Source organism: Manis javanica, chromosome 1, assembly GCF_040802235.1.
Source record: "Manis javanica isolate MJ-LG chromosome 1, MJ_LKY, whole genome shotgun sequence".
Classification (NCBI taxonomy): Eukaryota; Metazoa; Chordata; class Mammalia; order Pholidota; family Manidae; genus Manis; species Manis javanica.
The window spans coordinates 63,896,085-63,909,480 of record NC_133156.1 but is presented as its reverse complement, the minus strand read 5'-3'; the positions used below and the strand labels follow the sequence as shown (position 1 = coordinate 63,909,480).

Here is a 13,396-nt window from a genome sequence, read left to right as displayed (position 1 = left end):
TTCTTTGTACAATTTATTTCTAGTTTTATACTTTAGTGGTCTGAAAAGTTGGTTGGTAGGATTTCAATTTTTTTGAATTTACTGAGGCTCTTTTTGTGGCCTAGTATGTGGTCTATTCTGGAGAATGTTCCATGTGCACTTGAGAAGAATGTGTATCCTGTTGCTTTTGTGTGTAGAGTTTTATAGATGTCTATTAGGTCCATCTGTTCTAGTGTGTTGTTCAGTGCCTCTGTGTCCTTACTTATTTTCTGTCTGCTGGATCTGTCCTTTGGAGTGAGTGGTGTGTTGAAGTCTCCCAAAGACCTCCTTTAATTCTGTGAGTATTTGTTTCACATATGTTTGTGCTCCTGTATTGGGTGCATATATATTTATAATTGTTATATCCTCTTGTTGGATTGAGCCCTTTATCATTATGTAATGTCCTTCTTTATCTTTTGTTACTTTCTTTTTTTGAAGTCTGTTTTGTCTGATACCAAAATTGCAACACCTGCTCTTTTCTCTCTGTTGTTTGCATGAAATATCTTTTTCCATCCCTTGACTTTAAGTCTGTGCATGTCTTTGGGTTTGAGGTGAGTCTCTTGTAAGCAGTATATGAATGGGTCTTGCTTTTTTATCCATTCTATTAGTCTGCTCTTTTGATTGGTGCATTCAGTTCATTTACATTTAGGGTGACTATTGAAAGATATGTACTTATTGCTATTGCAGGCTTTAGATTCGTGGTTACCAAAGGTTCAGGGATAGCTTCTTCACTATCTTACTGTCTAACTTATCTCGCTTATTGAGCTATTATAAACATAGTCTGATGATTCTTTATTTCTCTCCCTTCTTATTCCTCCTCCTCCATTCTTCGTATGTTGGGTGTTTTGTTCTGTGCTCTTTTTAGGAGTGCTCCCATCTAGAGTAGTCCCTGTAAGATGCCCTGTAGAGGTGGTTTGTGGGAGGCAATTTTCCTCAACTTTTGCTTGTCTGGGAATTGTTTAATCCCTCCTTCATATTTAAATGATAATCGTGCTGGATACAGTATTCTTGGATTGAGGCCCTTCTGTTTCATTGCATTAAGTATATCATGCCATTCTCTTCTGGCCTGTAAGGTTTCTGTTGAGAAGTCTGATGAGAGCCTGATGGGTTTTCCTTTGTAGGTGACCTTTTTTTTCTCTCTGGCTGCCTGTAATACTCTGTCCTTGTCTTTGATCTTTGCCATTTTAATTATTATGTGTCTTGGTGTTGCCCTCCTTGGATCCCTTGTCATGGGAGTTCTGTGTACCTCTGTGGTCTGAGAGTCCATTTCCTCCCCCAGTTTGGGGAAGTTTTCAGCAATTATTTCTTCAAAGACACTTTCTATCCCTTTTTCTCTCTCTTCTTCTTCTAGTACCCCTATAATGCGGATATTGTTCTGTTTTAATTGGTCACTCAGTTCTCTTAATATTCTTTCATTCTTCGAGATCCTTTTATCTCTCTCTGCATCAGCTTCTCTGCGTCCCTGTTCTCTGTTTTCTAGTTCATTAATGGTCTCTTGCATCTCATCCATTCTGCTTTGAAGTCCTTCCAGAGATTGTTTTATTTCTGTATTCTCCCTCCTTCTTCTTGCATATTTCTCTGCAAGTCCATCAGCATGGTTATGATTTTTGTTTTGAATTATTTTTCAGGAAGACTGGTTAAATCTATCTTCCCAGGTTCCTTCTCAGGGGAAGATGTAGAAGATGTCAAAGCTGTCTGGGTTAGTCTTGTCTGGATCAAATATTTTTGCCTTTTCATATTGATAGGTGCAGTGGTATGCTATTGACACATCTGTCAGCTGGGAGAGCCTAGACTTTTTCCACTTGCTCCTGGCCTTTCTTTACTGGGACAACTGCGACCCCTAGTTGCTTGTGTTTGGTAATTGCATGTAGACTGGGTCTCTGTATCTTGCCCGGCCGGTATGGAGGAAGCTCCCTTGCTGTGGGTATGGCCAGTCTCAGGCTGCTGCTCTGCTATGGCAGGGCCCCAGAGGGGTAATAAACAGGGGGCTGTTTGGCTGTTTACCTTCATGAGGGGTCTCAGAGCTGTTGCCCAGGGGGTTAGTGCGCCTGGAGTTCCCTGGAATTTCCAGCTGCTGGACTGTGACCCGGGATGCTTCCGTCCAGCTGTGAGGTCCCTGTCCCTTTAAGACTTTCAAAAAGCACTTGCTTTTCTTTGTCCCAGGGGCACCGGCTGCGGGACCCGCTCACAGGTATTACTGTCCTGCTTCCCTAGTTTCCAGCACCCCACGCATGCACTGTGTCTGCGCTCTGGTCTGGATGGCTGGGGCTGGGTGTTCAGCAGTCCTGGGCTCCCTCTCCCTCCCTACTGACTCCTCTCCTCCCACTGGGAGCTGGGGGGAGGGGTGCTTGGGTCCCACCGGGCTGGGGCTTGTATCTTACCCTTTTCAACAGGCGCTGGGCTCTTGCAGGTGTGGATGTAGTCTGGCTGTTGTCCTGTGTCTTCTGGTCTCTCTTTTAGGGATAGTTGTATTTGTTGTATTTTCAAAAATATATATGTTTTTGGGAGGAGATTCCCACTGTCCTACTCATACCACCATCTTGGCTTCACCCTCCCTTTTTCACTTCTTAAATAGCACTTACCTCTGGTATCTTTACTATAACTAGGACTACTACTGTTTTGTTGGCTCACATTTACTATGTGTGATGTGTATTTGTGTATGTTAATTCATTTAGTTATGACATTTATGTATGCATGCATGTACTTGTTTTTAATATCTATTGTATGCCCCTATAATCCCTGATAGCCCCCAAAATTATAGTTTCTAGAAGACAGGCACTTTCATTTTGTTTATTACTATTTTCTTGGCCTTGAGCAGTACTTGGCACGTAAAGGAGGCTTAGTCAATTTATTTTGAATATTGGGCAGGCTCTCAGAGTTCATAATAACAGATTGTGTCATCAAATATTTAAATAAATTAACCTTCTTGGGAAAAGGGAACTTTTTAAAGGAAAAAAATCATACAGTGAATTAGAGAGGGAGGTAAAGGTATGTCAGAATTGTGACCCAGGAAAATTTTTACTGAGTAAGACTTTTATATAGTAGGTCTCTCTTGCTCTTTCTCTGTTTTTATTATTTATTTTCATAAAGTTCCTTGAACATTGCTCAGGTTCTGCACAGTACCTGAATAGTACCTGGCATTGGTAATTGCCTAGTACCTTCTTTTTAAAAAATTGAATAAAACAAGTATTTATATAGCAATCAACAAGTTATTATAGGGCATATTGTCAAAATAGGGCCTTATTTTTCAGATTAAACATTTGTGGTTTTAATTATCCCAAACACTCTACTGCTTCTCCAGCTCTGTCACTCATCACATTGTATGTTAAACTCAAAACATTCTCCTGGAATATTATTTAGCCCTAAGAAGAAAATAAATCCTACCATTTGCAACAACATGGATGGAGCTAGAGGGTATTATGCTCAGTGAAGTAAGCCAGGTGGAAAAAGACAAGTACCATCTGTGGAGTATAATAGCAAAGTAAAAACTGAAGGAACAAAACAGCAGCAGACTCACAGAACCCAAGAATGGACTAATAGTTACTAAAGGGAAAGGGACTGCGGAGGGATAAGAGGAATAAGGGGTATTATGAATAGCACACAAAATGTAGGGGGGGCATGGGGAAGAAAGTATAGCACAGAGAAGACAAGTAGTGACTCTATAGCATTTTACTACGCTGATGGACAGTGACTGTAATGGGTATGCGGTGGGGACTTGATAATGGAGGGAATCTAGTACCCACAATGTTGCTCATGTGATTGTATATCAATGATAGAGTAATTTAAAAAAATGAAAAAAAAAACTCAAAACATTCTTATAGCAAGGAAATTTAAAAATGTTAATTTCTATTGCATCTATAAAGCTTATTTGTGTATAATTTAGGTTCTGTCTCTTTGAGTCAGAAAAATTATAAGGCATTGGAGAGTTATACCTCAGGATAATTAATTAAAAAACACTGAATTAGAAAAGCTTTATAACACATGTATTTGCAAAGTTTTGTTTCAAGAAGTTCTTGAAAGTTTGGTTTATTTGCAGAGATTTCAAGACTCCAGTCCTAAAGCAGAGGAGTTCTACTGGTTGTATAGGAAGAAAACAAGTAATTTTATTTTTTAAAAAATCAACTGGAAAATAGATTTACTTCTTAAATAACAGATCTATGTTTAATGACTGAGGATTTCCTCTTTAGAGCTCAATAAACCAGTAACATTTGTTGGATGTTATCAATGCCTTTTATCCGGAACTGACTGTATACTTCCGTGCCAACAGGGGAGACAGTATGAAATAGGAGATCCTGGTATGTGTCCTTTCTATCTTTCTTTTGCCTCAGACAGGAAGGTCTGTGGATAAACTGCCTTCTGTGGGCCCAGATCTCCAGCTCTTGGCTAAGATTTGAGATGGAGAAGAAAAGTAAATGTTTCCACTGCGAGGGTAGGGTGGAGGGTAGTTCTAACTCCCAGTTCTGTAGAACGTGTACTTTACAGTATTGTTCTGAGGCTTCTACTTCTACATCAGAAGTTAAAAGAGATCAGGTAAGCAGGAAGGCTGTCTCAGGCCTGCTTTAGGCAGGGCCTAAGAATCCAGCAGGTCATCTATTTCATTCTGCTTTAAAATAGGAAGAATAATATTTTTGACTTCTGAATATGGCAGTAAACAGAACTTTTGAAGGGATACTACCACTCAGATGCCAAGCTAAGCCCATTAAAAGAGGAAAGTGGCTTCTTCACCATTTCTGTTTTATTTTGTTCCCTTTATTCAATTCTCAGATTTGAGAAAAATGTATGCTTTCTACTATGTCAAAACACTGGAAATGAAAAGTATATAGTTTTGTTGTATATCCAAGGAGAACTGCTCAGTTTAAAATCTTTGATGATAATCAAGAGTTTGTTCTTCAAGACTTTAGTTTCTTCTGACTGGTGAGCCCAATTTTATCTTCTTATTTTCATTTTCTCTCAGCAAAAGAAAGTAATCTTTTTTTGATAGGTATGAAATAATTGCTAATGATACCTGATAAAACTTTTCACCATGATATATAACTGTATAGTTCCATCCTAATTTTATAATCAATTCTTATGTTTTAATTTAGTAACCTGGAATGTACTAACTCCTTAATATTTTATGTATAATATGTAATTTCTACAAATAATAGGACTGGGTCCTCTACTAAAGCTATTGGTTTAGTAAAGAATTATATTTACATGTTACTTTACAGTTTAAACTTAATGCCTGCATCTCCCAAGTCCCTTCATTAATGACCCTATATTTTATGCTGTCATTCTTCCAGATTCACTACAGTAGGAAAAAAAACAAATTATGACCTTCAAATAAGAATGGCACATATCAACAAAGAATGCCCAGTGATTATATAGCTTCTTATATTTTTTCTTATATTTGAAAAGAGTTGCAATAAATACATTAATTCCTGTTTTAATGTTACCAAATTAAATATTTGAGTTATGTGTTCTAAATATTAGTGTCCTGTAGTCATTGGTAAGTAGTATTCATAAGTATAAGAATAATTTCTTATAAGTTTTATGTTATCTTGATTTATAGAGCCATAAAAATATTAAAGAATGTAGAACCCATTGGTGTCATCTTGTCCAATCTATCATTTTATATATATAATAATGTCTCCAAAGCCTGAGATAATCAGCGACTCACACAGCTAGCTGGTGACTTGTACAACTATAATTTTCTATAGCTTTAAAATAAAGCCTTGCTTCCTTTTCACTCATTTCCTGATATACTTTTATGACCTTATATGATATTTTTCTGTATTTATGTTTTTTGTGTATCTCATCCTTGTTTTTTTAAAAGCAATTTTATACTCTTTATTTCTTGTTATGGAAATTGTTTTTAATCCTCTTGATTTTTATCTGTTTCTTTTCTTTCGTATAAGCTCTACTGCATGTTCTCAAGATAAAGTGGAAAAGATAAAAATTCTATCTATTTATGTAAATCCCTACATTATTCCTACATTATACTAAAGTAAATAGGAAAGACTTTTTGTGTTGATGGCTATCAGGCACCATCTTCAGGAAGACATTAAATTAAATATAAGGATGAAGACTATTTTGTAGTGATTCTGTGTCTGAATTGATCAAAAGAGGGGTTTGTATTCTTATGGAGTCACTATTTATCCTCCTTTTATAGGGGCGCCCTGATTTCTTTGGTCTTTCACTCTCTGATATTATTTTATGATGTTTCTTGTGAATCATTGTCATACTGATTTATTAGGGCTAATTTTAGACAGGAACCTCCCCTTTTACCAGAAACTTAGGATTCTCCTGGAAATGAGAACTGATCCAAGCCTAGTAGTCTCTCTTTTGTGAGTTTTCACACCCCCACCATAATTGCTGTCGCTAGCCAGCTGTTCTCTCCTTGAGTAGGGTGTCATATTAATTCTATGTATGTGACAGATCTATTCTTTACCGTATTTTCCCTTCCCTAAAATATCCTCATACAGCTCTCCATCTTCCTAAACTTTTTAATGGTGCCCTCCAGAATCTTACTCTGGTAAGCTGACTTCCTTTTCATGAGAAGATTGCTTGTTCCCCCATATCCCATGTAACTCAGCATGAAGAAGTGGTCCTTGATGCTGCTTTTATTCTTTTACCTCCTGTGAAAGCCTTTGCGTTTTCAAGGCTTATGGAGTTTGGTTATCCTACATTTACTCCTCCTCACTGATGAACTCTTTTTACTTCTTCTCATTCCCCTTCATTTATCAAAGAATGTGTTCTCCGGCTCACTGTCTCTTTTTTCACCATGAGCCCTTTGGGATGACTTTAGCGTTCATGTGGAAGACTGATCTGAAACCTTAGGTTCTGTCCCATCAACTAAAAATAGTATTGACTGGGCAAATTTAGTTCAAGAGACTTTTTTTATTATGGAATTATAGTTGATTTACAATCTTATACTGGTTTCAAATATACAACACAGTGGTTCCTCAGTCACCCGTCTTATTAAATCCTCACCCCTACTAGTGCAGTTACTATCTGTAAACGTAGGAAGATGTTACAGAATGATTGGCTATATTCTTCATGCTGTACCACCATCCCCATGCAAGAGACTTTATTTTAAAGATTAAAAAGAGATCTTCGGTCATTATTCTTGAGTAACTGTTACCAGCTTTGGACAGCTTACTTTACAGACTTCTTACTTCATGAGAAACATAAAACTTTATTTGTTTAGGTTAATTTTTGATATATTTCTACCACATGTAGCTGAACACAATTCTGGCTGAAAGAGGAAGTAAAATTTTACTTAGAAAAATTTTCTAAGTGAAATAGAAACTTAAGGATTCAGCACAGCGCCACTGTTTCCACTGTTGGTGTTGGTTGTTTTGCCGTAGAAGATCTTGCTTCCAGGCCACAGGAACCTGTTGGGGCATTGAGTTTACTAAGGTGGAAGAACTTCAGTGCATCAGTTGAAATAATGGTAGATACTAGTGTTTAAAAATCTGGCTACCACATTTTTCCTTTATAAATAACTGTATTTTGAATCCATGGTACCTTCAGAACCACCTTCAAGCCCAGTTCCCGGCTTTCTGGCTAAATTTTAGGAAGACATTACCTTGCTGATAAACAACATGTCAGATGTTTACAGTTATATGTGTATTTCAGTGTTCAGTGATACGATAACAGTATTTGTAAAGTTAGTTAAATCGGTGAGTTCTTGAGATTTATTGTAGAACTTAATCTTTTTCATAAGAATGAAAACAAAGATCATAAGGACTTTAAAGGCTATAACATATGTTAAGAGATAAAAGTGTAATTGTACATATTTCTGATTGTCTTTGATAATTTTATAATTATATATATTATTGCTTTAAATGTTCAATTGCTAATTAATTTCTGACAAGATTATTCCAACTATGAATGATTTAATTTTTATGTGGCATCTCCCTTGCAAGTATACATGTATCAAAACAGCTTTTGCTCTATTAAAGATGAGAATGAGAGCAAGTAGGAGAGCGCAAGAAGAATATGGTTGAAATTACAAAATAAAGCAAATAGATGATAGGTAAATATTTTAGACTCTATGGCTAGTCATTCAGCCAAATAATCACTGGGGTCTTTATAGTTTACTTTTTACATGCTTTCCCATGGATTTAAAAAATATTATTTGTATCAACTTTATAGTGTTCAAGAAATACATCTACAGACATATGAGAACATTGAGTATATGATGAAAATTCTTCTCAAAATATAAACTCTGGCGCTTCTGAGGGTTTGGGGAAGAGCATAAAATGTTTTTTAGCCTTTTTACTCTATCACAGCAAGTAAAGTATTTCTACATTTATAATGTTATAAAGGTGTATATATCCTGCAGTAATAACTAAAAATTGACTATTTGTTTAGTTTATGGTAGCAAGAAAGCTTTGGCTGCCTTAAAGCTTTTCCTTGAAAGAAAAAAACAAATCTGAAAGAAGCACACAAAAATAGAATGCTCTGATTCAGAGTGTATTTTTGCTAATCCACTGAAGTGGTGGCAGAATCAAGGGCAAATTCTTTATTAGGTAAACCTACATCTTACTAGTCAATGCTTGTCATCACCAGATGTTTCCAGCTGGAATCTAGACATCATTCAAAATACTATTTACTAGAATTCCAGAAATTTGGGGTTATGTGGTTTATCTATTTCATTATTTCACCCAACTAAAGGTACCTTTTCTTTTGTATTTAAGTGAACAGAAATAAGGTACATGAACATCATAAGGAATTGGGTCTGTAAAGATGATAGGTGTTTTATTTTTGCTAAAGGAAAGGTTACCGAGAATGGCTGGCCAGCATGAAATGAAGACTCATAACTTGAGAATGATGGGCTTTCTATGAATGAGGGGAATGGTAATAGAGTAAGAAGACCTGCTTATTTAAAAATTGTTCTAGAATAGGGCCTCATCTCAATGTTAAGAATATTTTAAACCTAGTGGTAAATCATGTGTTGATTTTTCTACCAATGGTATAAAAATTGTCTGCTATTAATTATTTTAAAATTTATAATTCTCTACTTACCACAAATCTGTGCTATCATTCAGCCTTGAAATAAACACAGAATTCTTATTATAAACATAAATGTATAACTTGTAAACAGTCCTTTAAATTCCATAGTTAGTTGATAGTTCATATAAATATTAACATCTAATTCAGGTTTTGGTTAGATGTTAATATTTGTATGTTATAAATAGTTATAATTTATTATACTTTTATCTTTTAATCTAAGGCAAAAAGTAGTATAATTTTTAGGGGTTAAATGAACAGTGAAGACTGAATACCCAGCTCTGTGGAGTGAATGAGAGGGAGAGGCGTCGGTACAAGCACATGGGTGCTCCGGTGGCTGGGGTTACGTTGGCTGTGCTCACTAATGGACTACAGCAGGAGGAGCAGATTGGAGCTCATGATATCAGTTTGGGAAATATTAAGTTTGCAGTGTTCTGAAGTGTCTCATAGAGGTAATTAACGGGCTTCTGAACCTGAGATTGAGATTTGGGAGTGATCAGTATAATTAAAGCAGGGAGAGGACAAAAAAAGAGAAAAAAAGTAGGATGTTTTGAAAGATTCAGAAATGAAGGAATTAACAGTTCAGAGGAAAGGTAGATAAGGACTGAAAACTTTCTTTGATTTTGGCAATTTGAGGTTGTTAGTGACCTCAGGGGAATAGTTTCTGTGGAGTGGAGACAGTAGAGGTCAGGTTGCAGTGGATATAGGAGTGAATAGGTTGAGGAAGTGAGGTTTCAGTTGAGGAAACATGTTCAGAACACTTAAGAATAGGTGTATTTGTGTTTAAGTCCAGAATGTGAGACTTCAGACAAGTCACTTCACCTCTTTTAGTTTCCACATATATAAATGAGGATAATAATATTTTTATGATTGTTATAAGGATTAAATGAGATAAAGCAGGCAAATTGCCTCATACTTCACTTTATACAAAAGAATGCACTAAATAATTATAGTAATTAAGAGAAGACAATGAATGTACACAACTCAGAAGAATGTTGGATAAGCAGGGAAATAGTAATAGCATGGTAGTTTGAAGGATACACAGGGTCAAGAAAGTGTTATTTCTTAGTTTTAAAAGGATGGGAGAGATGACTTTGCTTACAGAATCAAATATGGACTTACAGATGATTTTCACTTGCAGAATTGCATTAGCCAAATTACAGATGATTTTGCTTAAAGGAATAAGCAGAGAAGAGGATGTTGCAGATTCATAGGAAAGAGGGGCTAAAGCGAATAATTAATAGATTGAGATTAAAAGGAAATAGAAGGGCAGGGCATCGTGGCATAGATAGAAGAGTTGGTCTACTAGGTAAGGTAGATCATCTGAAGAGAAGGAGGGAGGGAAGAATGGGTGTGTATATAGATGCATTGAAAGTGCAGGGTAAAATATTAAATTCATTGAAAATAATAAGTGAATATAAGAGACTTTTGGGAATTTCAGGGGAGAAATCTCAAAAGCAGCTGACCATTTAAATACAGAACACAGAGACTAGTGTGTCTTGGTTGTCATAGAGTAAGGAGTCATCTATGAATGCTCCATAGGAGCAGGGATTTTTTTCTGTTTTTTTACTGATAGATTCCTAGAGCCTGGATTACTGTCTGAAACATTGTAATTGTTCAACCTATGTTTGCTAAAAAAATGCAAAAGAGATCATACAGGAAGATGGTATAGTATGAGGAAAAGGCTAAGGTCAGAAGGTTTGGGAACAGCAGGTGGCTATAGCAAGTAAGATTTACAATGGAGATTAAGGAGTAATAAGAGAGAGGAAAGAGGAGATCCAAGAGAGGGGATGCCACATGAAGAATTTTAGGAAAGGAACAGTCACTAAGAGGCAAGTGCTAAGAGTACTCATATTAATTTTCTGTGCTGTATAAGCAATTACCACCAAATCAGTGGCTTAAAACAAGACATGTTTATTTGTTCACAATTCTGTGGGTCAGAAGTCCAGTGATGGCATCTCTGAGTTCTTTGTTCAGGGTCTTGTGAGACTAAAGCCAAGGTGCTGGCTGGGCTTCATTCTCATCTGGAGCTTCGGGATCTTCCTCAAGCTCATGAAGTTGTGGTAGAATTCAGTTCCTTGCAGTTGTAGGATTAAGTCATCATTTCCTTCCTGGCTGTCAACTGGAGCCTACTTTTAGCTTTCAGAGGCCACCAAAATTTCTTGCTGTGTATCCCCCTCCAGCAGTGGAGAATCTGCCTCACAGTGAACCTCTCTCATGCTTTGAAACACTGCCTTCAGGAGGAGGTCAGTCTCTTTAAGGGGCTACTTGGTTAGGTTAAGCACATACAGAATCATCTTTCTCAAAGTCAACTGTGCCGAATGAAGTAACTTAATCATGGGAGTAAAATTCATCATATTTACTGTCCCAGGGGTCATGCAGAGTGTGTACAACAGGGGATGAGAATCTTAGAAACCATCTTAGAATTAATTCTTCCTCTAAAGAGCTCAAATAAAATGAAAACTTAGTAGAGACCACCATTAGATGTAGCAATAACCTTTGACCAGAATGGTATGTAATAAAAGCCTAGAAATGCCACCCAAATTTAAGGAATGCAGGTATAGTTTTACACTTAAAAAACAAGTAGAATAACACCCAATTTTTCTGTAGGTCATTCTTTCTGCTACCTCTCCTCTGAAACTAGAACTGGAGAATAAATAATATATTGGGATTTCACAAATGAATTAACTAAATTCACATAATAAAGATCATATGCAGTGCTCAGAATCTTCGAACTCTTTATTCTTCTTTAGAAACAGTTGTAATGTTTTCATTATTATTTCAAAAATTATTTTCATGACTTCCCAGAGTACCACAGGTTAGAAAAGCAAATGATACAAAGTACAGATGGAAGAAATTCCAAAATAGAGTCTTATATCCTTGACTCAGCAAGATTTAAGGTTAAATTATGTTCATTTTGAACCATGTAAGAAGACAGACATATTTATTTTGTGAGGATCACTCTTTTGTAAGATATGGCCAAATGAGACAACTTACTAGCATCATTTAGTTGCAAACTAAGTGATTCTTTTAAAAATTGTGAATTTTCATTCAAGTTTTAATACATCATAGTTAGCTATACTTTTAAAGCCTCAAGAGAATTTATGGATAATTTTTTGAATCTATGTATAATTTTTGGAGCAGAAGGGCTGATTTTTTAAAATTCTGGGTATTAATCCTTTTGTTCTATAAATTATCTTTTTGCAGCCCAGTCAGTGTAGGGAAGAGAAGTAATTTGATTTAGATTACATTATAAGTGTGAATGTAAGAATTAGTATTCTACGTAAGAACTTTTTATTATTATCCTGGAAAAGTTGCTTAACCACTCAAGGCTTTGACTTTCAAGTTATAAAATGAGTATAACAGGACCTGCTATGTAAGCGTTATGGATGATTAAATGTACAGAACAATGCATGTACAGTACAGGGTACATGGTGCTTGGTATATAGTTGGTATACAGAACATGGAGACAAGTGTGTCTTGGTTGTCATAGAGTAAGGAGTCATCTATGAATGCTCCATAGGAGTAGGAATTTTTTTCGTTTTTTTACTGATAGATTCCTAGAGCCTGGATTACTGTCTGTAACATTGTAATTATTCAACCTACATTTGCTAAGAAAATGCAAAAGAGATCATACAGGAAGATGGTATAGTATGAGGAAAAGGTTAATAAATGTTAGCTACCTTCATTGATAGAGTCATTTTCTTAGCAGGTCAATACTCTTTTTTAAACAAAGACGTCAGGTGGTATATTATGGCTGTGATTTTGACATAGCCTTGAAACTTTAATGGTAGTGATGTTACTTGCAGTTCTATTCATGCATTTGACAGTACTTAACAAAAAAATCTTTTGGCTTCTCACTGGGCAACTTTAAGATTTAATGAATTTATAAGCCATTTAATGAAGCATTCCTGAAATGTAGATTCAGCTTTCCTCTGTCTATATTCAAAGGCCTGTCTTCTATTTTAGTGTTTTTTCCTTAATGAAAATAAAAGTGATCATTTTGGATTTCTCTTCAGTATTTTATAGTTTTCAGTATTGTCTAACCTTCATCATTCCAAGCCCCAAAGAGCTCTGTGTGTGTGTGTATACTTGTATTTGTGTGTATGTATCTTCATATTAGCAGCATTTCTCAGTTTTACATTATTTTTAATTACATTTTACTGATCTGTTTCTGTTTTTATTATATTATTGAGATGTGGTGTTCAAAATAATGCATGATTTTTTAGGTGCAAATGAACCAGAATTTTATACTTAATGTTATAAATTTGAGTGTAATAATTCAGGCTCAATGTAATTAGAGCCCTCTCCTTCCCACCCATACCTTAAAATTTTGAATGAGTGACCAATACCCCACATTTACATGACTTTCTGGATGTAA

The 13,396-nt window shown here is 35.8% G+C and overlaps 1 protein-coding gene across 12 annotated transcripts in view; it reads left to right on the top strand.

Moving 5' to 3' along the window:
* FER (FER tyrosine kinase) overlaps window positions 1–13,396 on the top strand; it is a 461,718-nt gene that overhangs the window by 141,072 nt on the left and 307,250 nt on the right. The window contains exon 1 of one of the 12 annotated variants that reach the window (XM_073233163.1): window positions 2,563–4,548. The exons of the other annotated variants lie outside the window; for them this stretch is intronic. Coding sequence (XP_073089264.1) covers window positions 4,414–4,548 — 135 coding nt within the window. The 5' untranslated portion in view covers window positions 2,563–4,413. Of the gene's footprint in view, window positions 1–2,562; window positions 4,549–13,396 lie in introns of those variants that run through there. 12 annotated transcript variants of the gene reach the window in all.